Below are 27,911 nucleotides of genomic sequence, written 5' to 3'. Positions count from 1 at the left end.
GGGCACTAACTGGACACTGTTCAGCACCGCGATTTACAGAGAGTGAGTTCAGGAACCAATTAAACGTGCAACAGGAGGCAGGACCCCACTGTTTGCAGAGCCTGCAGGCGCGCGGCGGGAGGGAGACCGTGGGACTAAAACGAGGAAGTCCCCCCGCGCAACCCCGGAGCCGAGGGGCGCGCTCGCGGCGGGCGGTGGCGCCCCTCCCTCCACGGCCGTTGCCCCCTCCGAGCAGGTGCGCGCGGCTCGCGCCGCGGCCGCCGCCTCCTCCCGCCCGCGGCCGCACGCGCATGCGCGGTTAGCAGTAGCTGCCGGGCGGCCGCGGGCGGCATTGGTCTGGGGCGACGCCGGGACCAAGTGGCAGCGACTCGGACATCTGAGCTGCCACTGCGGAAAACGGGCCCCCAAGACAGGTGCGTGGAGCGTAGGCCACTTTCCCGCTGCTCTTTCCGCCGGGCCTGGGGCGAGGAATCGGGGTCGGTGCCCCTTCCCCCGAGGCGGGCGTTGCTCGGCCGCACCCCTCTCTTTGGCGACTCGCCAGGCGGAACAGGTTGGGCACAGGTGAGAGCGCGGATGTTGAGTCCGGGGATGGGGGTGCGACGGGAGGCTTCTCGGGCGAGCAGTCCCGGCCTCGGGGGCGGGAAGGCCAGCCCCGGTGGCGGGAGTCGATGCCGCCGCGGGTCCGTTGGGTCCCGCGGAACTGCCGTGTCCACCTGCTGCGCTGCGGCTGCGGCGGGCGCGGGGAGGCCAGCAGCCCGGGCTGTCCCGGGCTGTCCCGGGCTGTCCCGGGGGCTGGCGGGGCCCGTGGGGCAGCCGAGTCCGTTAGTCCAGCGGTTGCCATTTCAGCCCCGTTCCGCGCTCGCGCCCCCTGCGCGCCCCCGGGGGGTGCAGAGGGGGCTGGGACTGCGTCGCGACGCTGCTCATCTCGGTAGCGACTTCTCACAGAATCGCGAACGGACCCCAAACAGGCCCAGTTCGCTCAGTCCCCGTGTCTGTAAAGGCGGAGGGACCCTGTCCTCCCAGCGATGGTGACCTGTGACTCCTGGCCGCTCCCTAGATGTGCTGCTTGGAGCCCGGCGTGCGCCGCTGGGGACCGAGCCAGAGGGTTGGGTTAAATCCTCCGAAGCCCTAATTGCTAGAGACTCATTATCACCTGAAACCTGTTTATGATCAATCAGACGCTTCAGCTGGTTTTATTTATAACATCTCCCCAAGCAGCAAGGAGGAGGCATTTGTTCGGGATTTAAAAGCAAAGGGCAGCAAAGCTCGGAACGGGGAGAGAAGGCAACTCGAATGGCTGTGGGGAGAAGCCTCAGAAGAGAGTTAATTTATGTAGAAACTTTTTGATGCGTAAAGGTCATCAAAATCGTCATCTAATCTTAAAATTTTGGTTGCTTTAAAATTTTTACATCGCTATAGGTCATTTAGTCACTGTGGGTAACCCTTTTTTTGGTGACTGTAAGTTTGACCTCTTCAGGTTTACAGTTTTGCTTTCACATCTAATGGGTTCAATGGTCCAGTCGCATTTAGATCTCATCCCTGAATCTTTAGAACAAGGTATTCTGCATTCTTTAGTTAGTTGAAAAAGTTAATTACTTGTGTGAACAATGTATATTGATGAATCTGTAGAAATTGAACAGTGCTGGAAGTTAGCTTTACTGTTTATTTTCAATACCTAATAAGTTTTAGTGCTCTTAAATAGAAAGCTAGAATTGTCCACTTTAATGGACCTTTAGATCATCTAGTTTAACCTTTTCATTTGACAAATGATAAAACAGGCCCAGAACAGTTTTAACTCCTGGCTTTTTAAAAATAGAACTAGAAGCTCGTTACCATGGTGTCAGGTTCAGTATATTTTCTCTATATCATTCTGTAGTTGAGCTCCTGAAACTGTAGGACAAATAAAACTTCAAACACTGTTTCTGAAGTATACCAGTGTTGAGTGAGTCCCCAGTCAGCTATTAAAACTGAGTAGCAGAAAGGCATCTTGGTTATAAGAAATAGTATGTAGAAAAGACTAAAAGTGTTTGATAGGTGAGTACTGAAGAGAGTGAAAGAAAGGAGTCTTAAAGGGGGAGAATTTATGCTGAGAACTACAGAGAACTATTGACCATTTTTATAAACAGTAGTAAAATAAGTTTTGTATTTTTTAGAAAACTCATGCTAGAGAGAAGGTGGAGGATAGATTTGGAGATTGGCAAGACTGGAGCTGAAGAGGTAAAGTGGGAGTTTAGTAATCCTATTCAGAAAAGATGGGTTCCTAAATTAAGGCTGTGGCATGGGGATAGAGACATTTAAGAAATATCCAAACCTGTTTAGTTACCAATGACACAGGCACTCTGTGAGAAAGGGTAGTCTTAAGATAACGGTTGACTGGAGGTATAGTTAATGGGAGAGAGGAATGAGATAGAGAAGCAGGCTTGGGAGAAAAGACTCAAGCTCTAGTTAATGGAGGCTTCGGGACATCCTTGAAGATGGATAGTGATGAGAAACTAAAGAGTGAGTGACCTCTGAGCAGTGAATGAGATTTGGGAGTCCTTAGCCAGCTTTTATAGATAGAAGCTAAGAGTCTGTGTAATATAAGAAGGGAGGCTGGGGACAGAGCCCTAAGGAACAGCAGTATTTGCAGAAGAATAGAGAAAGTGCCCATGAGGGAGGCAGAGAAAAGGAAGACGATGAAGAATCAGGAATAATGGTACCATAGAAACCAAGGGAGAAGGGGCTCTGTAGGAGGCGGCAGTCGGCAAGGTCAGGCGGTGCAGTAGGCCGTGGGGCTGGAAAACGCTATTGTACTTACTGACTGAGGTTTGGTGGATAGGGACAGTTTCAGAGAAGCTAAAGTAAGGAATAATAAAGGTAGTGGTTTTTCATTGCTGCCATATTAAATTATCACATACTTATTAGCCTAAAGCAACACAAATTTATTTTCTCACAGTTCTATAGGTCAAAAGTCTGACACAGGAGTCAGTGAGCTAACATCAAGGTGTCGGCAGGACATCATTCCCTCCTAGAAGCTCTGGGGAGACTCTACTTCCTTGCTCCATCAGGTTGGTGGCAGAATCGAGTTTCTTGTGGTTGCAGACTGAAGTGTCTGGTTCCTTGTTGACTGCCAGCTAAGGGCTGTTTGCAGCTTCTAGAGACCGTCCACGTCCCTTGGCTCGTGGCCCCCTGACTCCATCTGCAAGGTCCTCATGGTGGCTGGAGTCCCTCTTGCTCTTCAGATCTCTTCTGCCCATCTCTCATTGACTTCCTGTTCCACTTTTAAGGGCCCATGTGGTTATAGTGGGCCTGCCTGGATAATCCAGGCTACTCTCCCTATTTCAGGGTCAGCTAATTTGCAACCTTAATTCCATCCACAAAGCCCCTTTTGCTGCATGAGCTGACAGTCACAGGACCCAAGGCTTGGGGTGCGGACATCTTTGTAGGGGTCATTATTCCGTCTACCATAGGAAGTTAGGAGTATTTATGCTTCTTTCTAGAAGCTTTTGTTAAGGAAAGGAAATACCCAAAAACATATTATTTAGCATATGATAATTATACTTCAGATAGCAAGCCTTACTGTTTATCCTTGAGACTGTTAATAAGAAATACAAGTATCTTCTTAAATATCCTGAAATTTGTGTGAAAACTATAAAATTTTAAAGTGTCATAAAAAGGTAAAGTATTATTATGAAGTTGTTCTTATATTTTTATATAGCCTCAGGCTGCTTTAAAAATGTTTGCTGGGAAGATTTTAAAGCCCATTTAACTAAATATATGTACATAAAATATAATTTAAATATATATTTGAAAAATGTGGATCTTAAATATAAAACAGAAATTGGAATATATGTCCAAAGCATGGAACATAATAAAATAGTTAATCTCGTATTATATTTTATAAGCCTAGAACTCTAATGCCATGTAGTCAAGACTAAATTAATAAACCTAACATTAGACTCTTCATGAAAGGAATGGTGAGCTTGAAGCAAGACCTAACTTTGAGTATTGCCTCTTCTTTTTGATAGCATTCTGTGTACTTGGGTAAGTTACATGTTTCCCTAAGCTTGACTTTCCTTATACGTGATGGGATACCAGTACCTCTGCCACAGTTCCGTAAAGATTGGAATTAATATGCTTGAATCACAGTACTCAAAACAGCACTGTTACCCTTCAGGCTTCCCCTTCATCACATGTTTGTATGCACTTAAGCCACATTGTAATAAAAGGAATTTAAGCAAGAGTTTAGGAATTGTCCTTTTTTCTTTCCTGTAATGAGGTTCACAGACTATTTGGTTCTCACTATTCCCTGTACCTTTTGGTTTTGTGCCATTGCTGTCTGTCTTCAAAGGCAGGCCTGTAGCTCTAGAACCTGTGCTCTGTGAGATTTCAAGTTTGTATTTTCACTTGTTCAAATAATAGTTTACGTAATTTTCTTAATGATTTGTTTTAAAAGCCATCATGGAGTAAAAGAGGTATTAAGGAGAGATTGTTTCTTTTTAAGTAAGCTTACACATATTTTTCACAATTTTGTTTTGTTTTCATTGATAACTTTTAATTCGCAGATAATCGATATGCATTTCCAAGGCTTCGGGCTGTGTTTGGGTCTTCTGTTCATCTCAGCTAATGCAGAATTTATGGATGACGGCTTTGAGACGGAAGACTTCAGCGACAATTCAGAAGAGATTGATATTAACGAAGTTGAACTCTCCTCAGAGGTGAGCATATTGAGGTGTCAATTGTTCATTGACATGCCACATAGCCATGACTAATCTCTTAAGATTTATTTTAGTCCTGATAGTCTTCATTTTATAAATAAATAGAAAAGCATTTCCCAATTATTTGTTGCTCTGTGTTTTAGAATGCCTGTAGACTACAGAAATGTGTGCATGGCACTTAGCATGTTTTATTACCAAATAAATATGGGGAAGGTTTTCGCTATCGAAATAGTTTATCACTGGTTAAAAAGGACTAAGTACTTCCAGCTTAGAGAGAGGTTTTCAGTCTTATTTCTGACACTGCCAGCTCTCCTCAGAGAAAAGAAAAGGTAATATAATTTGAAGTTCTCTCAAAAGTAAAATAAGTAGCTTTTCTTTATTTCTCCAAGGAAAGAAAATGCTAAGTAGGAGCTGAATTAGAAAGGGAAGTGACCATGACATCGGTTAGTAAAACCCGCTGTGTTTCTCTGTGTTGTTAAGATGTGCATCTTGACAATCCATGAGAGCTTTCACATTGAAGAAAATTCATATCTAATATTAGGACAGTCAGAACTTTTTTTCAGAAATATTTTTGATGGTGAGAAAGCATCAATTGTAGCAGCGACTGCCTAAAGGGCCAAGAAAATAACATATTGTTGTTTTAGACTTCTTTGCCTCACTTCCTTTCGGAGTTTCTTTGCAAATCCAAGTGTTCAGCTGTTTAAGGTGAATATTCATTCTCCTGTTAAATATTAAGCTCCACAGCACATTCTTTTAAAACCTAGTTCTATGAACCACGGAAAGTTGAGTAATCAAAATGCTAATGACCGAGTTAGATACAGCTACTGACAAGGGTCTTTGCAGGTTAATACTTCAAACGAATTGGCAGACACCCACCACTCTTTACTTGGTGATGATTTGAAAAGATGATAAGACGTGGGAAAGACCAGTTTTGATTTTTCACCCCTCTAATTTTATAGAATGAGTAATCTAGATATGGGAAGGAACAAGTAAAGTTCGAGGAAAGGGCAGGCTGCTGGTGATGTAAACGGTGGTCTGCCAGAAGACGGAGCCCCTCGTCATAACCACTGCCCACTTTCCATTCCGCCGGTCCCCAAAAACAGAACAGTGAAGTTGCAATTCAGTAAACTTCATGGAAGATGGACAATTTCGATAACAGAATCTAGTGAGATTTTGTTTAATTACTAATTTTTCCTCCCTTTAACAGGCAGGAAATGTACTATCTGGGCAAAGTAGGGATAGTAAAAATCGAAAAAGTACTTCTGCATCATTTCTCTAAAGGCTGAGAGAAGAAATCTCATAATCAATTATGCAAATAAAATCACAAAGGCTGATTCCGAAAGGACCCAGATCTGTTACCTTAAGCAAAATTTAATCAATTATCAATTCAAATTATTTTTTGATAATTTGTCAATAAATGATCTTTAATCTTTTATTTTCTTAGTACTTTTCATGTAGCATAGTGGTTAAGTATGTAAGCTTTGGAGCTGGGCAGCCTGGGCTCGTAGCTTTGAGTCCTGTAGTTATCTAACTGTGACACAGCGGGCAAGTTACTTGGCCTCTGTCCCAGGGTGTCCTCATACGTAAAACGGGTGCTTCCCTCAAAGAGGGGGGAAGAGGAGTAAAAGGGCCACCGTATCACCACCAGCACCACCAGCACCCTCATCACCCTCATCACTGACATGGCGCTTGACACAATCCTCTGCTAATAACTGCTTTGCGGTGCTTTCTTTCCTGGACGTTTTTCTTCTCTGGATTCCTAATCTCTCAAAACGATATTATCATCCTCTAGTCACATAACAGAGACATTTAAGAGTTCATTTTAAATTAGCCTACATGCTTCCCCAGTTTCTCCTTTTATATATTTTTGATCATGCTATTTCTTTTGCTGCTTATGATTTTTATCCCCGAATGTCGTCACCTGTTCGAACCCTTTTAAGGCCGTGTCAGCTGTATCGTGAGGCCGTCTCTAACCCTCCCCATTCCTCCGTGTTGGAAAGAATCAGTGCGTGCTCTGTTTGCACGTGTTTTTCCATCATCTTACTTCTTACATTCTTGGGTCTCACCACCACTAGGACATAAAGTTTTGAGGCCAGAGACCATGTTACTTTATATTACCCACACGTTCGTGACATACTCAGTTTTTAAACAGTGAGGTTACTTAATTAAAATATTTGTAAGGATGAGTAACTTCGGACTTTTAAACATTATTTTCTAGGTCAAATACAAGACACCTCAACCTGTAGGAGAAGTATATTTTACCGAAACTTTTGATAGTGGAAGGTTGGCTGGGTGAGTATTCATTCAAGAGAATATTTTCCTTGATTTGATTAGCTTTTTTGAAGTTATTGGTTGTTGCTTATGAAAATGGCCTCTCCTGTGGAACTGTAAAAAAAGGAGAAGTGCTTTAACAGTGTAAACCAGTGCCTTCACACATTTTTTGTTATCGATAGAGATGATTGATTTGAGTAGTCATTCATTTATGTAAAGAAAATTAATTATGAATAGAAAGTGAAAATTTGTAACAGTTCTTCATCCCTTAGGACAGGTATTAATAATCTCATTTCACATCACAAATTCAAGTTATTGTTCCATTCTAAGTAACGGTAAAACAATAAAAATTATGATTATTATATGCCACACACAGTTCTAAGTAGGCAGGTGAGTACTGTCTTTATCTCATTTCATAGGTGAGGAAGCAGGCTCAGTGTGTCATACAGCTGGTAAATTGCAGATTCCACATTTGATTTAACTCTAGCCTTGCAGTATTATGTATAGGCATCCTTATTTAGTATTTATTTATTTTTGAATGAGAAATGACTGTTGGGTAATTGTGTGTGTGTGTGTGTTTCTGATATCCATCGTATCTATAAATTGCTGGTCTTATTTTTAACGACATACATTTGCTTTTACCTTTATAGGTGGGTCTTATCAAAAGCAAAGAAAGATGATACAGACGAGGAGATTTCTATATACGATGGTAAAATATTTATTTAAATATTCAACATAACCAGTATGAACCAAAGTTCACCAGCTTTTGAGATTACATTTGTAATACATTGATATATGTATGCACACACATAGAGCCTGAGGCCCATCCCGCCTCACAATCTCCTTTCCAGTATCCCTGGAAATCCCCAGTAAGCCAGACTTCGGCCACCATCCAGTTTTCTAACTCTGATCAGTTGAATTTTCACTCCACTGCAGTTACTCATTGCATTTCCCGAAGCAATATTTCCCAGGCTACGGGTATCCTCACTGCTTCATCTCAAGCGTGGGCTCACCTAGATCAAGTTATAATTTACAGCAAAATTCCCCTAGCAAGTACAAAACAGGAGAATTTACGAGAGCTGCAAGATTTGTGTTCAGGCCTCACACCCTTTATCACTGGGTCTCTGACAGGGTTACATTCAGGCTTACCTATAGGAAGAAATGTCCCATATGCAAGGGTTTTCTTCCCGAACAGGACCTCCTGGAGTATGACAAAAGAATTTCTTCTTCCTTCTGGTCTAAAACCAGCCTCCTCAATTGTTATATCCTAAAGCAAGATCAGCCTCTTCTCAAGGTGACCGCTAGTGGGAATTTTCTCTCTCAGAAGACCTCATACCCAGAAAGATGGGACCTCACACTCAGACCCCGACAGGCAGTCAGTCACCTTCTTGGTTGAAAGTTCTGAGAGCTGATTGGCTTAGCCTGGGAAGGGCAACTGCCCGTTGTGTTCAATGGGCATACAGTTTTTGAAATAAAATTTAAATCTCCACAATAACTTTTGCAAAGAAAAGTAGCTGATGATTACCATGTATTTTAAAATAAATAAGACTGAGGCAAACTGCATTTTCTATTAAGGACACTCTTCGTGTCATGTAATTTAAAAATATCTCATTTTAAAAGTAAAGTGTTGATAGACCCTATGAGGCAAAGCATGTTTTGTAATTCCGTTGATTAAAAAGTCTTTCAGAGAAATCCAGAGTAAGCCAGCTTTAGAAGTGCTTTAGTCAAATACAGTAGTGTTTGTTATGTATTATTTCCCACAGTTTTAGCTAGGAAGATGAGACCCTTCTCTGCTAAGAGAAAAAAGAGCGAGCATGCATACCGTTGCAGGTATTATTTCTTGATTTGAAATTTTATTTTTCCCGCATCAGCCTTCACGGGAAGATCTTATTGGTCACCGCTGTTGATAATTCTGCAGTCAGCATTTTGGTGTCAGTTTAATTTGTTCTGTTTTGTATTTTAGGAAGATGGGAAATAGAAGAATTGAAAGAAAACCAAGTCCACGGTGACAGGGGACTGGTGTTGAAATCCAGAGCGAAGCATCATGCTATATCTGCTGTGCTGGCAAAACCTTTCATTTTTGCTGATAAACCTTTGATCGTTCAGTAAGTTTTATTGTTTCTGAATGTTTTCTGAACTGTACATTAGTTTTATATAATTTGGCTTCTGGATTTAGCCATACTGTATATAAAACGGGCCTAAAAATCCAGATTTACCTTGTCAGTTTCACTTACTTACACATACAACATAGGCGTACATACAAACACTCCGAGGTTTGGAGGGGAAAGCAGGTTAATTTCAAAATAATACATGTTGTAAAAATACAGTTTTGCCACCCTAAACTATACGCCTCCTAACATCACCACTTTCATTTTAACTCTTTTCCTAAAATTGCTTGCTGTTAAGATAGTAACCTCAATATATTCATAATGGAACCATAAATATTGCTGTTAAACCAGTGATAAGATTCAAAGGCAGAAAATTTATTTTAAAAAGGAAACGCTTATATAGATCCGTGTCTTTATCGAGCATGGACCCTTTTGATAAAGGGCGCACGTGTTCGCAGATAACCTTTCCCTGCCCCGTAAGCTGGTTTTGTTAGAATGGTGCTTGCTTTTATGTTTACTGCCACAAAGGTATACATTTCTCAGGTTTTTTTCATCTATACTGGTATAAAACCAAAATATATTTATATAGATACAATTACAAAACCAGTCAAATTTATATAAAAACAAAGGAAAGGCAATGAATGAATCGATGTTACTTTCTACCTTACATCAGAAGATTTGGCTGTCCAAAGCTAATTACAGCATAAGGAAATATCATTAGATATAAACGATATCACTCTAGAACTCCTTCAGTTTTTCATTACCATGTTGAACATGTTCCTGTGTGGTATAAGTAAAATGTCTTTTTGCAGTTTAGAAAAATTTGAAACTATGGCATTTGGTATAATTCGCTTAATTTTGCAGTTGCCGTGCTTTGGTTTAGTTGCATTGTCATTCCAATAAACTTAAAATATTAATTTTAAAGTCTACAACTATTTAAACAAAATATAGTAGTAAGTACTTACTGGGACTAATATTTGAGCTTGATATTATCATTATTCAGGGTTTGGTTTTTGTTTTCTCTTGAAAGTTTGAAAGTAATCTTATTCTGCGGAAACTTAAATGAACGTGCATTGCTAGGCAAGTAAGCAAAAGACAGCTTGCAAAATTAGAAGCAAAGTCTAAATAATTATTGAAGCAGTTGCGACATTATTATCCTGAAGAAAGAAAAGGAGGCCCAAGGGGGGGAGCTTCCTTCCGTGTTTGAAAAGAGTTCAGAGAAGCAGCTTGAAAGTTTGTCTTCTCTCAGTATCGATGACGTGAAATGGGATAAATACTGTGGATTTATGACATAACATTTCTCTAAAGCTGCTTTTTCCAAATCGTGTGCATGTCAATGGCATTATGTGGTCATGCAAGTTTTACAAACTAAGAATATCCTAACCTTAGAGATAAGGAAGCATATTTGCCCATTAAAGACTTCAAGAAGCTCTATGCATAAAAATTGGTTTTTAACTTTAATACTGTGTTTCTCAAACATATTTGACCACAGATTTTTTCCCCCTAACAATTACTGTTTCATGGAACAGTTTCGGAAATGACACTCTAAAGAAAATGGGGTTAACGTGTACTCTGCGTACATTGTCATTTTTCTGTGACTAATGATTAGCAGCAGTCAAGGTATGTGATGTACACGTCACTGATCTCTGACCCACTGTGAATTATTTATATTAGGCACAAGTTAATGATTTGAAAACTCAAAGTTTTCAGTATAAGAAATAGACATAGTGATTGAGTCTAGACACACTAGGACAACAAAATATGTTTACAGAGACAATTTACAAATTGTTCTTTTTCTTAGCTTTTCCGAGAACCTTTTGTCCTTAGATCATCCATAATAAAGCTATATATGTTTTTATTTTATTGTACCTAAAACAGTGAATACGTGCCTTTAAGTCACATTGCACACCATTTATTTTACTTTATAGTCTTCAAAGACTTGAATTTCTTCGTCGGCTACTACCTAAGATGAAAATATTGATAAGGCTTTAAGGAAAATAAGCTGTCCTTTACTTAAAAAATGAAAGAAAAATAATAAAACCCCTTCTGGCTGTGAGAGAAGCTCACATTTTTGAGCATTATGTGCCCATCGCTGTGCGTGGCATCCCTTAACCATCATGACAGCCTTTCGGGGTGTAGGCGTGGGCAGATGGAGACGTAGAGCCTGGATAACTTGGCTCTACCCTCAGCGTCACTAGAGTAAGTGGCTGAGTCAAGAATAAATCTCAGGTCGTTCTGACTCCCAAGTCCTTGCTTGTCACCCCGATCATAGAGATCTTGACAATAAAGCAGAGTGGAAAATAGTGGGTGGATGGGTGGGTGGAGCATCATACCCTGGCAACCCAGAGATAATCATTTAAAATTTTACTCTATTTCCTGTTTGTTTTTTTTTTCATACAAAATATATACACACCAATTGGGTGCAAACTGTCAAAGTTTTATATGCTTTCTTTTTTTACTTGTCACTACAGTTTCTTCAGAAACATTTCAAACAATAATTCTTCATTAAAAGTATCACTAGTTCCTGTTGCTTCTCTAGTTTTCATTTTTTATTTTACTCCATTAAACCAAATCATAACCTTTTTGGTTTTCACTGTTTTTCACTGATAGTCTTTTTTTCATTGGTCTTTGTCATGCATAATTCATCAGTTTACCAAAAATCTCTTCTAAATACTGTGCAGCAAACCTATATCTCATTGCCTAAAGAAGACTATGTCCTTAAAAAAATTTTTTTTTTTTTTTTGCTGAGAATTACTCAGTGTTGTTAATTCACACAGAGACTCTCGTGACAGTTCACTCTTTTAGCTGTGACACTATTTCCTGTATGTCCGGGCCAGTAAGGTCTGAAATACTCCAGGTTCTTGACTGAGATTATGAAACCTCTTCGCAGGAAGTATGAAACGTGCAGTTTATTTGACATGGTGGGTGTAATTGACCTAAAAGGCAAATGAGTAGTGAAGCTGACGTCTGCGATCATTAGCAGTTCGTTAGAGGCTTGTCGCTGTCGCTATGGTCCTTGTGGGCTTTGTTTTTCAGTCTATAAAGACACATGCCTCCTGTGTACCATATCTGGATTTGAAGTCTTCTATTGTAATTTTAGTCAAAGTATTGTATTAATTCAACAGTCTTGATGGAAAAACTATTTCAAAAATTATTTGGCTTTTTATAGTTGACAACAATCATTCTACTTTTAATATTTTAAAGTCATGCATAGAAAAAGCATTTCTGCTTGCTTCCTGTGGGTTGTGGACATGCTTCATATGGGCTCTCTGGCAATGTGACACATTTACGTTTATAAATGAATTGAGAGTAATACGTTAGATTTTGAAGAGCAATTGGTAATTTTTATTTATCAGCAGTATGATTCTTTTTCCCTTCATTTAGATATGAAGTAAATTTTCAAGATGGTATTGATTGTGGAGGTGCATACATTAAACTCCTAGCAGACACTGATGATTTGAATCTGGTATGATATTTTAATGTTTAAGAAAACCTTATTAAAGTTAATAAGTATTTTAAGGAGTAATTGATAAAACAAATTTTTATTTTCAAACTGAAATTGAAGATGACTTTGAAAACTTTCTATCCAGCGTGAGTTTATGTGGCTTTTACAGTGTGCCTTCAAGTTTCGTGTGTAGCCTTGTTACTTGGTGGCATTCAGTTTTAGAATCTGAAGCAACATAAAAAAGTTTGTCATGTTTATAAATAAAAAATAACACGGTGCTTATAAATGTCATTGAAAGATCAGCTTAGAGCTATTTTCTTTACAAAATAAGAATCATAAGTTTGTTCGGAGAAATAAAAGAACACAGCAAAGCAGTTAAATGAAATGGTCCAGGAACCAAACTTTTTTGGTTCTTGGGCCGAGAAAGGTAGGCCCGGCCAGTTCAGGAGTTGGCAGCCCACAAAAAATAACTGAAAATGTTTTTACAACGAAGCAGGGTGTGTTAGGACCATCTGAAGGCTGGGGACATTGCTTGCAGCATTCCCCTGCAGGAGGCTGTGTCGCGGTTTCCGCATGCAGCAGAAGTGACATAAAGAGATGCCAGTGAGATGCTTGTCAGAACACACGGCTACGCGAGGCCCGTGAAGCACAGATTACAGGGTTCACGGGCCACCGTTAGCCTCAGTAAAGGCGAGGCCGTTAGCAGTACTTGTGGAAGCTCCTGTTTTAGGTATTACAAGGTGATGATGACCTGAAGGTATAACGACAATAATAAAATGCCAAGTATTTTTCTGAGTGCTTTATCTGATTAACTCAGTTAATCCTCAGAGAAACCTTCTAAGGTAGGTACTATTATCTCTGTGCATCAGAGCCGATGAAACAGAACTACAGAGAGGTTAAAAATTTGCTCAGGCCACATCGCAATCAGCGAGTTTAAGTGGCAGTGATAGGATCGGAATCCTGGTATCTGACTCCGGATCCCATGCTCTTAACCAGTAGACCGTGCCAAAAAGAGAAAAATTACTAGTAGTAAAACAGAGGTAGAAACAGTCTTTTGTGTCTGAAATCTCTCTTCACTCTGCCCTCGGGAGGGTCATTTTCTAGTGTATTCCCGAATCATAGTGATAGATGTTCACTGTAGTCTTCAGGGCATAAGTATGCTTTTCTCTATGCTTAATTTTCTTAATAAAATATTAACGAAGATGTACGTAAAGTAATTAAAGCTTATTATGATGTTGCTAGGGTGGTTTCAGTTTCCCTCTTACATCTTCAGGTAGGAAGTTGTGTCCGCTTTTTAAAAAACATTATTTTGAAATAAAATTTGTGGTTTTTCTCCCATCCTTTATTGTCAACTGTATCAAATAACTCTTTGGTGAATTAGCATTTAATACATTTTTGTAAACTCTACCCAATTGGGTAGGACAGAGAAATTCATTAAATACTCTAATTCTGGACTAATCCTAGCACTCATCTCTCTTTGAAGGAAAACTTTTATGATAAAACATCCTATACCATTATGTTCGGACCAGATAAATGTGGAGAAGATTATAAACTACATTTTATCTTCAGACATAAACATCCCAAAACTGGAGTTTTTGAAGAGAAACACGCCAAACCTCCAGATGTAGACCTTAAAAAGTTCTTTACAGACAGGAAGACTCATCTTTATACCCTTGGTATATCTTTTTCATTCATTCATTCATTCTTTCAAAAATATTTGCTGACTACTTATATTTTCATGGCAGGTGCTTTGGGAGAAGCAAACATGGATCCTACCCTTAAGGAGCTTATCTTTTTAGGAAAATAGGATGGACATAATTCTAGCTCAGGTAGAAAGTAATGTGCTGTTTGAGAGGTACAGAGCAGCTACAGTTAAGATTTGAAAAGTGCATCTACACCCTGATCTTGTCTGATTTCGGAAGCTAAGCAGGGTCGGGCCTGGTTAGTACTTGGATGGGAGACCACCAAGGAAGACCAAGTGCTGTAGGTGAACAAAATAAATAAATAAAGGATTTTAAGCTGACAAGGTCCTTGTAATCTGTGAGATCAACCAAGGGTTGCCTTGCCTAAGAAAAAAAAAATTTGAAAAGCAATATTTTCTGCTCAAAGACTCTGAGAAACCCTAGAGAAGGAGGTTGTATTTGAAATAGTTTTGAAGTGTAGATAGAATGTAGAAGGTAGGATGTTTTAGGCACTAGGACGTTAGCGAGCTTAGACTTGATTCCGTAGGCAGTTGTGGTTATCGGTTATCATAAGTCCTACCTTGTGATGCTTGTGTCCTGTAGTTAAACCTTGAAAGGGAAACTATTGAGCAAACCACATATTAATACACATCCTTTATGTAGGTAGGGGTTTGCATAGACGTCGAGGGGGGAACCTCAATGCGAGGTTGTTTCTCTTCCCAAGTACGTGTGGTTGTGGAGCGTGGTCTTCCCACGATGACATAAAATCACAGCAGGTCAGAACCTACCAGGACAACTCCACCCAAGCTTTCTTCCCAAAAACTAGTTGCAGAGATACTCACCCGGTCTGCCAAGGCAATGACCAGTTTCATTTTTAATGTCACCGTTGACATCAAAGACCTTATATGAAATTGGAAAATTGTACTGGATGTTTTGGAGAACATAAAGTAAGTTGTAGAAATAATGAGAGATTGTAACTAACGCAGAAAAAATGAATTTAATCAGACTTTGTGTAAACCTAGTCAGAAGCAGTTTGGTGTAGTATCTGTTAAAGGCCAGGAGAGGTTTATGTCTTTTGAAACCACAGTTCCACTGTCAGTGATTTATCCAAAGAAAATGACCTGCGTGTGAAAATACCCTGTAAATTGGAAGCGCCCCAAATGTTACAGTAGGGGTTTTCTCTAAAAAATGATAACTGCAATGTTTAGCAATGCCAAAGAAACGCTTATAATATTAAAATGGGGAAGGAAAACAAGATTCAAAGTGGAGGCACATCGTGATGGCCACTAGGCAAATTAGGCAAGCACACAGAAAAAAAAGAGCTAATTGTCATTAACCATCTGCTAGGCACCATGCTGTGCGCTGGCTACTTTGTTTAGAACCGTCACGTGAGGTGAGCAGTTTCTCTCTCTGGCCTTGACTTAGGATGACTGACCTGCTCGGGGTAGGACTGGAACTAAAGTTAAGTCTGACTCTTAAACATTTGCTTTTTCTTACTCCTATACATAAAAACTTTGTCATGCTAAGATTATCGACTGACTTTTTCTTTTTAAAACTTTCTATATTATATTTTTATAACATTAATTTTATAATTATAAGAACCTTACAGTGTATCTTCATTGCCTTTTACTGTAGATTCATTTAAAATATTTAATGCAGTTTTCTAAGTGGACATTTTTTTTTTGTCCTGAGATTTTGGACAAAGATGCTTTTTCACATATGCCCAATTGTCATGTGCTTTTTGTTTTAACTGTAACTTTAAAAATTCAATTTCAGTTGCAAAATTTATTCAGAAAACATCTAAAATTTTTCTTGAGAAGCACCTTTTTTTTAATTAGGAAGGACTTAGTACATTTTGCATTTAAGGTCTTAGTTCTGCTTCAAGCTTGACTCTCTTCCTTTGTTGTAATATAATGTTATAATCTCAGCTATTAATAGAAAAAGAAATAGTGGAGAAAAAAGAAAAGGGAGTAAATATTGAGTGTTCGCATTATTCGAGCTTGTACATGAATTGCAGTATTTGATTTTGATGTAATTCGGCTTTGTCGTGACTGAAAGCTCTGGAGATTGTCGTTTCTTCAGGGAGTGAGAGCCCACTGAACTCGATGCGTCAGGGTGACCCTGACTTTCGTCAGTGGCTCCTACTTCTTTAGCTTATTGAAAACAAATGTTAGGCAGCTATTTAAACCTGTCATTCTTTCCAAAGATAACAGTTTACTGAGTGACCACCCCCCGTGTGTACAGGAGGACAAGAGAGCTTTTATCTTGTCATTACTAAGGATGAGAGAGTCCTTTATGACATTTTTGCCATGGAGACTTTTAGAGAGCTAGCATTTTAGATAAGTGTAAGCCTGAATAATTTTCAACTGTCCTGAAGATGTCTCACAGAGTGTATGAGTCATTAAATTTGAAATGCCAGTGAACTTGAAGGATGTCTAGAAAATGATAGTGACATGGAAGTTAATTTCCTGATTTGAGTGCCTAGGCTGGGGTGATGCATTGTAGGAGAATGTCCCTGTTTGTAGGAAATATACATGAAAACATTCTGGGATGAGGTATACGTGGTCAGTAACTTCTTTTCAAGGGGTTCAGGGAAAAATTAAGTTCTCTGTAGTATACTTTCTAAGTCTGAGATCATTTTGAAAAATTACTTTAAAATCCTGAAGAAGATTGTGTTATATTCTGTAACTATAAAAGTGTGAAGCTGACTGGTTGTGTAAGTCCTAAACAGAGCTATTTGAGAAATAATGGAGCATTTTATTATTATTTTTAATTAAAACAAAATTTTATCTTTGATTTTAGACAGCATTAAATCTTGCGATTTCAGCATATTTTAATTTAATACTTGAGAATCCCTCTATTTCTGGTTGAGAGAAAATTTTATCAATGAAGTTTTAGGGTGGTTTTCTTAAAGACTATTTTTAAATGTTTATCGACATGATACGTGTAATATATTTAAATTGGTCTTTAGTGATGAATCCAGATGACACATTCGAAGTATTAATTGACCAAATAGTCGTAAACAAAGGAAGCCTGCTGGAAGACGTGCTTCCTCCTATCAATCCTCCCAAAGACATCGAGGACCCCAGCGACGAGAAGCCCGACGAGTGGGACGAACGAGCAAAGATCCCGGATCCTGCTGCCGTCAAACCAGAGGACTGGTGAGCGAGGCGTCGGCAGGGAGGCCGCGTGTGGCGCGGTCGACGACACGTAATACACAGCGAAGTTTACAACTAAAGAAACATATTCTTCTGAACATCAAAACTAATTTTGAGTATTTGGGGTGAAATACTTTTCTAAAATGGATTTTACACTTCTCTGCCTTTTAATTATCTTAAAATTTCAATTTAATTTAATATTTTAATTTTGTTGCCTTTTTCAGTGTATTATTTTTTTTTATGCTTTCAGTGCTGCGGGTGGAAAATTCCACGACTCTAAAACACCAGCACTTTAATTGTAATTCCTAGTGTGATCTTTCTCATGTTGTGTGTGCATATTTTATATACTCGTCTTGTATATGTATATATAGTCTTTTCTGTTAACGATTACTTGGACTTAAAATAGAAATATCCTCAAGATCTTATAAAACTGTCTAGGATTCACTCACACCATTTTGCTTAAACATAACTTTTTTGCTACCTGAGTATTGGTATCATTTTTATTCTACAGGATTATGAATATTTTTCCTAAAAGAACTGTATTCACTTCCTGAGTTTCTGTAGCTTGAGTTCCAATGGTGAGAGATACCTGTGTGTCTGTCCATTTACCAAAGTATTCTTTGTCCTTCACACACCTTTTGTAATTCATTTCTCCATAAAGATCTTGTCACCTTTATTCCTAAGAACTTTTATTTTTCTGCTCATTGGTTAACAATTATGGTTTTGCTAAGTAGATTATCTGTCTTTTTGTTTTGAATGCACCATAATAGTAATCTATGGATGTGTAACAAATTACCTAAAAATACAGCAGCTGAAGACAAAAACATTAAGTCACCCATTTTCTTCGAGTGAGGCATCTGGGAGCGGCTAGCTGAGTGGGATGAAGACTTAAGTCCAAATTTAAAAAGTTTTACTTTTAGTTTACTAAGAGTTTTTTTTTTTTTTTCATGATTGGTGTTGGATTTTGTAAAATGCTTTTTGTGCATCTGTTGAGATAATTATATAGGTTTTCTCTCCTTTATTTCTTTAGTATGTTGCACTAAACTTATAATCCACTCGGTCAACAAATATTTTCCTTTGTATATTTGCTGGATTTTAGTTACATTTTTTTCAGTCAGTTATAGTGAAGCGTAATTTCATCAGTTAAATTCATTTATTTTAGATATATAGTTCATAGTTTTGATGAACGTATCCAGTGATATAACCATGACATAGAATAGTTACATCATCCCGAGAGGTCCTTTTGTAATCAGCTCCCTCCTCCCACTCAAAAACTCAGGTGCCACTGATCCGATTTCTGTCCCTTATAGTTTTGTCTTTTTTAGAAGTCACATAAAAGGGAATCACACAGTATACAGCTTTTTTTTTTTTGTTTCTCGCTTCTTTCACTTAGCAGAATACTTTTTGAGATCGTTATAATTGCTGATATGGTTGGATGTGAACACACCATCTCACTATTGTTTTCTCTTTGTTCCATACATTCTGTGGTATTTTATAAAAAAAAATTTTCCTGACTTCTTTTTGATTGAGTTATTTTATTTTAATCATCTTTTTTTCCTTCTCTGTTGGCTTATTAGCTTTTGCTCTGGTTTGTTTTGGTGACTACGCTAGGGTTTACAATATGCTTCTTTACCTTATTTCCGTCTACTTTCAAATAACGGTATACCACTTCATGCCCAAGTCAACACTGCGTCCCTTCCATTCCTCGTGCTTTACATATATTTACTTTTTCTTTTATAGGATAGACTCGAATGTGCATTTTTTAAAATGTATTTATTTTAATTAGTTTCAGGTATACAGTACATTGGTTAGACATTTATATAGTTTATAAAATGATCCCCCTAATTGCTCCTTCTCTGATTTTCCACCTGGCCATCATATTGATGCTAACTACATTCCCTGTGCCGTGCCCCCCATCCCCGTGACCATCTATCAACTGCTCATTTGTTCTTCTTTAACCCTTCACCCCATTCTTTCAGCAACCCAGCCTCACCTCCCCTCTGTCTGTCACCAAATTGTCCACTGTATTTGTGAGTCTGTTTTCGATTAGTTTGTTCTTTTTTTCTTTAGATTCCACATATAAGTGAAATCATATGGTATTTATCTTTCTCTGTCTGACTTATTTCACTCAGCATAATGACCTCTAGGCCCATCCAGGTCATTGCAAATGGTAGGATTTCATTTTTTTAATGGCTGAGTAATATTCCATTGTATATATGAACCATAACTTCTTTATCCAATTGTCTGTTGATGGGCATTTAGTAGTTCTGTACATACTATGATATGTTTATGTACTTTAGAATTTACTATTATTTTTTAAATGAAAACAAAATGACTAAAATTAAATATAGGGAGCTTATTTAAAAATATTGGAGTAGGGAAGACCTTTCCAAATATGACATAAAATTAAAATATAAAAGAAAATATTAACAAATTTTAATATATAAAAATAAATGATATGTATATGGCAAAAAAAAAACTACCATAAACTATAATAAAAAATACATGAGAAATTGGAAAAATATTTTAAATTCATAGAGCTGACAGGGCTAACTTTATTAATTTATAATATATTGCAAGATATTCATTCTAGCATTATTTGTAATAGTAAGTTTTGGAAACACTAATTGTCCCTCAAGAGTAGGTTAAATAAATTATGATATATCCACGAAATAGAAAACTATGCAACTGTTAAGAAGAATGAAGCAGATATATATGCACGTAAAACAGGGATTCTTGAACAGTCTCGACACATAGTCAACATGTGCTATGTATTTGTTGATGAATGACAGTTTGTTGACGAAGTGACGAAAGCAACATTAACATACTGTGTATAGAATGCTCTCATTTGTGTAAAAAGAACATACACATATGTGAATGTACATATATTGCACAACAGGGACTATTTACAAAACACTGGCAAGTTAGCAGGAGATTTAGATGGGTGAGAGCTGGGCAGGTAGTAGACGAAAAGAGAAGGGTAGGAAATACCTTTTGGTGCCTCCTGAATTTTGTAACATGCATTTTTAAACTTTCTGAATAATTAATAATTAACGTAAAATACTCTGTTTATAGGGATGAAAGTGAACCTGCCCAAATAGAAGATGTAAATGTTGTTAAACCTGATGGCTGGCTTGATGACGAACCGAAATTCATTCCAGATCCTAGTGCCGAAAAACCTGATGACTGGTAAACATCCTTCATCTTCAGATGCCAATTTCATATGTTTCTTACTCGCTTTTTTGTCACCAGTGTGTATGACTGACAGGAGAGACCTGAGCTTATCATATTTGCTCTGTTCTAACCCTCGAAGGAACGAAGACATGGATGGAGAGTGGGAGGCCCCTCGCATTTCTAACCCAGCGTGTCGGATCGGGTGTGGCGAGTGGAGGCCTCCCATGATAGATAACCCGAAGTACAAGGGAGTGTGGAGACCCCCAATGATAGATAACCCCAACTACCAGGTAACAACACCTCGTTCCCATCTCTCTGTAGCGTCAACAGTGTTACACTCTTTCCGTTATATGTCTAGTTACCGATAATGTGATGTTAACTTTGTACAATTGATTTATAATAGTGTGTCTAAGCTGTCTTGAGAAGTCAGAGATTAGATTCCAACTAATTTGTATTTAAAAAATAAATAATTCTTTAATTTTCTGGAAACAATTTTAAGAACTGGAGATCAGTGACTTCATGCTATATTTTCGCATAATAATCAATTGGTGATCACTTTGGAATAAGATTCTATTTTGGAATTAAATATAAGAAATGAGTTCTCATCAAGAGGTTTCACATTGTTCATTTCAGTGATTAATGTGTGTATGTACGCGTATACATATATGTATATGTATATGATGGCAGAGTGAGTCAGTGGGTCATGTTGTTGATTTTATTTGATTTGAATTTAATCATTTCAGATCCAATGGAATTTTGTGTTGAATAGTTGTTCTTGGGTTCAACCAAGATTCACTAACCCTGCCTGTCATGGTGCATGTTAGAAGAGGTGGCTCCATTATTGCCATACAGTGATCTGATTTCGGCAATTTTAATGATATCTTGCCTTACATAACTGTGCTAAGTGTAAAAAACTTGTCTAAAATAGTATCACTAACTTGTGAAGTTTAATTACTTCAGTTTCTATGTGTGTTGGATTTTCACTTTGCCTTTTTTTGTAGTTTAAAGTCAGTATTATTCATAGGAACATCATGGAGAGACTAAGAAGAAACATTTCCAGTGAATTACTAATGAATTAATATCCGTTAAAGTTTTCTCTTTTCTTCATTTAGTATAGCTGATTTCATTCCAAAGTAATTACTTCTTGAGTAGCATTTATAATAAACTTACTTTATTTGAAAACGCCTTCAAATTATTTTTCTTCCAGGGAATCTGGAGTCCTCGAAAAATTCCTAATCCAGATTACTTTGAAGATGATCACCCATTTCTTCTGACCTCGTTCCGTGCTCTTGGTTTAGAGCTTTGGTCTATGACCTCTGACATCTACTTCGATAATTTTATTATCTGTTCGGAAAAGGAAGTAGCAGATCGCTGGGCCGCAGACGGTTGGGGAGTGAAAATAACGGTGGCGAATGCTAATGAGGTACGGTGCCGGCCAGGTGCAGTCCTGGGACTTGGTCCTGGCTGTAGTTGCGCAGAGCTCCTCCCTTTTAAAGGTGAATCCATGTGCCATGGTTACAGGATGCCAAAGAAATGCTCTCACATTTATGTAGACATATTTGGCTTTGCCACATTATGATACAACCTCATTATAAACTATGTAATGAACTATAGATGTATATGTAAGTCCTTATTTCATTCCTTAAATTTTGATAGCTTTAATATAATTTAACGCCCATTTGCCATTTATAGAAATGAGACTAATTAATATTTATATTTGTAGTCTTCATCTACAAGTCTTTGTCACCTTGTTAATTCAAGGCCTACGTGGTGACGGTAATCCTCAGGTGGATTTTATTAATAAATCCCTTACAGGTACAGAGTGAGTTGTCAGACAGTTGTATACTTCTAAATGAAGCAGGTAATACATTCGTAAAGTCTATCATGAAATTTACCAAAAAAGAAAATTGTCATTATTCTTGCTGGTAGGTTAGCGGTTTCCACCTATACAGTAACATATTTTCTACTGCAGAGCCTCCCACAGCGATGCATGCGAATAATCAAAAAGTTTAGACTTTCCAAAGTATGATGTCGGAGAATTAAATATCTTTTAGCTTAACAAGGTCGTCATTCTTTAATGTAAAATGCCTAGGTAAAATAGGCGTTTTTTCCCCTTGGTAGGCTATATTTCCTAATGAAGGGTTGTAAAGTCTGAACTGCATTTTAATGCTTGTCCCTTCCCAGCCTGGCATAATTAAGCAGTTAATGGTGACGGCGGAAGAGCGCCCCTGGCTTTGGCTCGTTTACCTGGTGACGGCCGTGCTTCCAGTCGCACTGATTACTTCGTTTTGTTGGCCGAGAAAAGTGAAGGTAAAGAAAAGGAATTGCCATCGACTTAAAAAATAATCTCTTCATGTTTAAGAGTTCTACGAACTGAGCAAGCAGTTCTTAAAAGTAATAAACTAACTTTTGTATAATTTTTTACTGATAGTTCACTGTGCATGATGTCGGTTATTGCAAACATTTTTTTAAATAGTGCTTTGCTCTTAGTAAAAATAGCTTATGTTAAACTACCACAGAAAAAATACGAAGAGGCAGAGTATAAAAAAACTGACGTATGTAAACCACAAACGAAGGGAGCACTGGAGCAGGAAGTGAAGGACGAGAAAGCAGCCCTCGAGAAACCAGTAGACTTGGAAGAGGAAAAACAGCAGAGTGATGGTGAAATTCCTGAAAAAGGTAAGTCAATGGTAGTGATTTTAGTGCGGACCCGGGGCAAAGCTCATAAAAGCAGCGGCTTGTCTGGTAAACACTAGCGTTGTACTCCTAGTTGGATTTATGCCATCTGAATCCCCAAAATGCATGACGTGCAAAGCAGAATAATCGTCCCTGTCTGGGTGTAGTCCCCCTGAACAGCGATCACGCTGTCCACAGTTTTTGTCTTCTAGGAAGAAAGAGATTTAAATATTGTTCAGTTGCTGAAGAATCTAGCAACTAAGACTCCCATACACCGTGGCTTTTTGCAAGGACTTTTCTTGCCCCCGACTAGGCAGATGAGACGGATGGCGTAGACCGTGGGCTCTGTACAAGAGTAGTAGGCGCGAGGCAGGTGACCGCAGCGGCCACATCAGCACCGAGCCTTCCAAGGGCCGTTGTTTACCGTATCAAGTAAATAAGCCCCTGAAAGGATTGCCGAGTCAAATGAACCCTTCCCACCCTCTAATAAGCTCCTAAAGATGTTAGAAGTAAAGAACTGAGCGTTCGGGTGGCTCTCCATTGGGACCTTAGGCACATCTAGGTAGAAATGGAATGATTGGCACTCGCCAGGTGTCTCAAACCAAGTTACAGATGAAGCATTTTACAACTTCAACTATATCTTAAGCACTATTTTTAACTTAATAGTTGATGAAACAGTTGACTTAAAAACCATGATCTCAAAAAAAAAAAAACCCACACATACATATTTACATATATACACATACCTATATATTCTTTGGTATTCATATTACATACGGACTGCTTAAGAATTCTTTAAAACTGTCCCTTTCCTCAAATACGATTTATATATAAAATGTGGTAAAATAATGAGTCTTTGTAATTTTTTACAATTTCTAATGGAAGAAATAGCTTTTAGGTATTGGAATTTAAATAAACTCTCCTTATTGTATTTAACACTTTTCAGTAGCAAAATTCTAATTCATCAAGTCTTTGCCTGTAATAAAATCTGTTGCAGAAGAAGAAGGTGAACCTGAGGAAAAGAGCGAAGAAGAAGTCGAAGTCATAGAAGGACAAGAAGAAGGTAATAAATCGAATAAGTCTGGATCAGAGGATGAGGTAAGCAACTCTTTAACAGAAAATAAGCTCGTTTCTATGTGTGATCATTAGCCATAAAGAAAATATTTCAATAAAAGCAGCAATCTGGTTCGTGAAGGATTTTTACCATATTTCTCTCGGCTTTCATAAGAGCCTCCATATTGTTTTAAAATGTATCCATGAAGAAGGCAAGAAAATGTAATTTATATTATCTTAAGGCCTAATGCAACAGTATAAAGTAAGCCTGTGGTTTACAAAATATAAAGAAAGCCTCATCTATAAAAAATTGACTATTGCTAAAATATTCTGTTGAAAGGTATAATAAACAGACCATTTGAATATTTATAAGATAATTCTGTTTATTACAAGACAATTTTCTTTATAGCCATTGTGAAAACATATTATCTCAATAATTTACGTCCCACATGTTGAAATATTTCATTCCTTGAGTCGATCAGTACTATCTGCATGATACAGTGTTTTTCTCTTTAATAAACTAGTTTTTCATTAACTTGATAGATCTTACCCCTTTTTACATCCTGCTAATAATAGAACTTTCCACAATGCCTTTTTTCAGTCAGTCATTTTGGAATCAGAAACCATCCAGGGTGTAATTCAGAACGAGAGCTGTTTGTTTATCCGGCACATGTCCAAAGCCTGTGTCCTCCACTTCTCTGGTCCTTGCAGAGATGCCTCTCGTTACCCCACAGGGTCACCACTGTCATTCCTTAGTGTCAGACAGGGTAATGGTCCAGTTTTGCCTGGCCTCTTGCATGTGATGAAATAAACTCTCTGTTTTGTCTATTTGAAGTCTCTCTAATCAACTTGTTTTATTGTTTTTCTAAAGCTTATCAGTACATTTACCTGGTTAGTGGTCTTAACTGCCTTGCGAGGTTTTAAAGAGGCTTGGGGGATCATTATCTAGTATGAATATCCATATTTAGAGGGAGCTGGGTGAGGATCATTTCTTTCAGAACAGAGTTTTAAACAGTCATTCCCTAACTAATACTTGCAAACATTCATTTGAATATATATTCTAGTTATGTTTTGCTTCACAAAATATTGTGTACCTTTAAAAATATCTTAATTTTGCCTTATAGTGTTTTATTCTCATCTGTTTGTCAGTGAGCTAACGTAAGCCAATTTTTGTATAGTGTGTAACCTTGAGAATAATTATAACTTTTGTATAATCCCATGTAATACTTTCATTATTTAATATTGTTATACAAGTTGAATTTGTGTGTAAATGCTTATTCTAGAAGGGTAAGAATTAAAGGAAAGAAAAAACCCAAACCATAATTTGATATGCCAGAAATTTTCTGAAAAAAACTTCTATAAAACCAATACAACATTTCATTACTTACAGAAATAGCATGATGAATAGTTAGTGCTTAATATCTCGCATTGGAGATATCATATGACCTTTAGTTGTGACGTTGAGATTAGGTTCTAAATCATAAAATAAAATCGCGAATTGAGTTGTTAGCAGTATTCCTTGTCAGATGCCTATTTGGTAAGCAGTTATTCTAAAAATGTAATCATGCCAAAAGATGAAGAAATTAAAACATTAATTTATATACATATTTTTGATCAGCTGCATGAAGCAAAGGAATATACATAAGATAGCATCTGATCGTTAGAACATATATTTCAGAAAATAAGATGTATTACTACTATCCACTAAGTTATAGATCACATGAAAACAGACCTTTGCATAACTCTTTCTTCTAGATGAAGGAGGCAGACGAGAGCACAGGATCTGGAGACGGGCCCGTGAAGTCCGTGCGTAAAAGAAGAGTCCGGAAGGAGTGAACCATGTTCAGACTCTTAATTCCTGAAGAGCGAAACCTGGCATTCTAAAATCAGTGTGCCAGAGCTGACCGGAACCAGCCCGCACATCCCGCTTCTAATATCCACCAATGTTATTCTTTCAGATATCTATTTTAGTCTTTTCAGGAAAAAAAAAAACTTTGAAATTACCTGGTCTTTGAATTTAGAATAAAAGAAAAATGGCACTTACATACCAGATTTAAGAGGTTTGTATCATTAGAAGTTACACAGTTTTAATAGTTTGGAGAAAGTTTTGGGTTACACAGAGCAAAAGGACATGCAGCGGCTTCCCGGCTTGTTGGAAAGATGGGTTATTGCGACTTCCCCGAAAACAGCTCTCGCACAGGACGGTCGGCAGCTCTGCGGTGAAAAGGAACGTGTGTTCTGCACAGAGCCAGCTGCAATGAAGTTTCCGTGTGGTCGTGTACTTCTGCCAACAACTGAAAGTGGTGTATGTGACCCCTATTTTTGCCTAGTTTGTGTCAAAACACAGTTATGGTCCATTCACTTAAATTATAGATCCCTTTAAAGAGTTGCTCTGCTGACAGTCAACAGAAATGTCTGAAGTCATCCACAGAATCACTGGTTAATAGTGCAGCACATTTTTCATTCGAATACCAAGATGGCAGGCTTATCAAAACAACAGATTTTTTTCAGGCTTTTGCTTTTATGCCAGAATGGTTTACACTGCTCATATTGCTTATGTGTACATTGCTCTTGAAAATAGATTTTCTTCTTCTTTAATTTATACCCTCTTTAATAAGTATTGTTGGGGTGCTTTACATTATTTTTTCTGATCATTGAGAGATTCTAATGGCTAATAGATATCAAGCGTTGTGTTTTGTATTTCTGTATTTTACTTTAAATTGCTTTCTGATGAAGTCAAATCTAAGTCTGTTCTCCCAGCTAGCTTCAAAGCCACCTGAGGTAGATAGCAACTCTCACTATTGCTCCTCTTTTTAAAGTACAGTAATTACCAAAAGCCAGAGGATGACATTATAATGGAGCTGTATTGTTCCATTTAAAATATTTTAAGAAGTTTTTCTGTTTGGGTAACAGGTTAGACCCTTTGGAAGGTGATCTAAATCTTTGAGATCACAAAACTACTTGAAAATACTATCTAGAGAATTTTAAATTGGTTGTGCTATATTTTGGATTCCTTCCTGGACATTTACACCCCATCTCTGGGCAAGCACCAACTACATTCCCATACAACCCCCTTCCCAATAGTACATTTAGAGCTGATGTCTAAGGAAAATGAGTCTCTAACTTCCCCTTTTACTAATGGAAGCCTAACAGCGGGTAATACTGTTCACTCCAAGAGAGTGAACTGCAAATGAACAAGTTCTTCATTCCATTGCTGTGTTCTGAACTTACATAAATTGGCGGAGGCAATCTTAACACATCGTTGACCATACTTTGTATTTCTTTAATACTAACGGAACTTAACCCATCTTGCAAGGACTCCCTTTCTTGCTTTGTATTTGGAATGTCCAGATGAACTAGACATTGAATGATTCTACATGAAAATGTTTCCGAAAGTATACAACTTCAGGAGATAAATCCTGTAATTTTATGGAAACCTTCTTGCCTGACAGGTATCTTGTATGTGAACATTTTTTTTTTTTCCCTAAAGGTTTATTAAAGCTTTTTTTACTTCTCAATAGCAGATTCGATTTACCTTTAATGTTTAGTTAAACTCCCAAGGTCTTGCAGTGGTAAATTGAGCAGCCAATTTTGCCAGCTTACTGCTACTTCCTGTGGACGTGCCCTCTTAGATGTACCATGGCTGA

The 27,911-nt window shown here is 38.0% G+C and overlaps 1 protein-coding gene across 4 annotated transcripts; it reads left to right on the top strand.

Moving 5' to 3' along the window:
- The first annotated feature begins 302 nt into the window (after positions 1–302).
- CLGN (calmegin) lies at positions 303–27,782 on the top strand. 4 transcript variants are annotated; one of them, XM_016154089.2, is made up of 17 exons: positions 303–413; positions 2,154–2,217; positions 2,936–3,047; positions 4,545–4,697; positions 6,916–6,989; positions 7,619–7,677; positions 8,932–9,073; positions 12,461–12,542; positions 14,005–14,197; positions 17,175–17,364; positions 20,437–20,550; positions 20,675–20,825; positions 21,743–21,958; positions 22,720–22,845; positions 23,055–23,214; positions 24,209–24,309; positions 26,020–27,782. In XM_016154089.2, exons 4-17 carry the CDS (start codon positions 4,554–4,556, stop codon positions 26,098–26,100), a joined length of 1,833 nt encoding a protein of 610 aa, XP_016009575.2. In that variant the 5' UTR covers positions 303–413; positions 2,154–2,217; positions 2,936–3,047; positions 4,545–4,553; the 3' UTR covers positions 26,101–27,782. The 4 variants fall into 4 exon arrangements, with proteins under 4 accessions (XP_016009575.2, XP_016009576.2, XP_016009574.2 ...); XM_016154088.2 differs by having other exon boundaries at positions 310–561; XM_016154090.2 differs by lacking the exon at positions 2,154–2,217 and having other exon boundaries at positions 304–413.
- Positions 27,783–27,911: the final 129 nt, after the last annotated feature.

The sequence above is a fragment of the Rousettus aegyptiacus genome, unplaced genomic scaffold, assembly GCF_014176215.1.
Source record: "Rousettus aegyptiacus isolate mRouAeg1 unplaced genomic scaffold, mRouAeg1.p scaffold_m13_p_16, whole genome shotgun sequence".
NCBI classification, from domain to species: domain Eukaryota; kingdom Metazoa; phylum Chordata; class Mammalia; order Chiroptera; family Pteropodidae; genus Rousettus; species Rousettus aegyptiacus.
The sequence above is the reverse complement of the archived record's forward strand: the minus strand, read 5'-3'. Positions and strand labels throughout refer to the sequence as shown.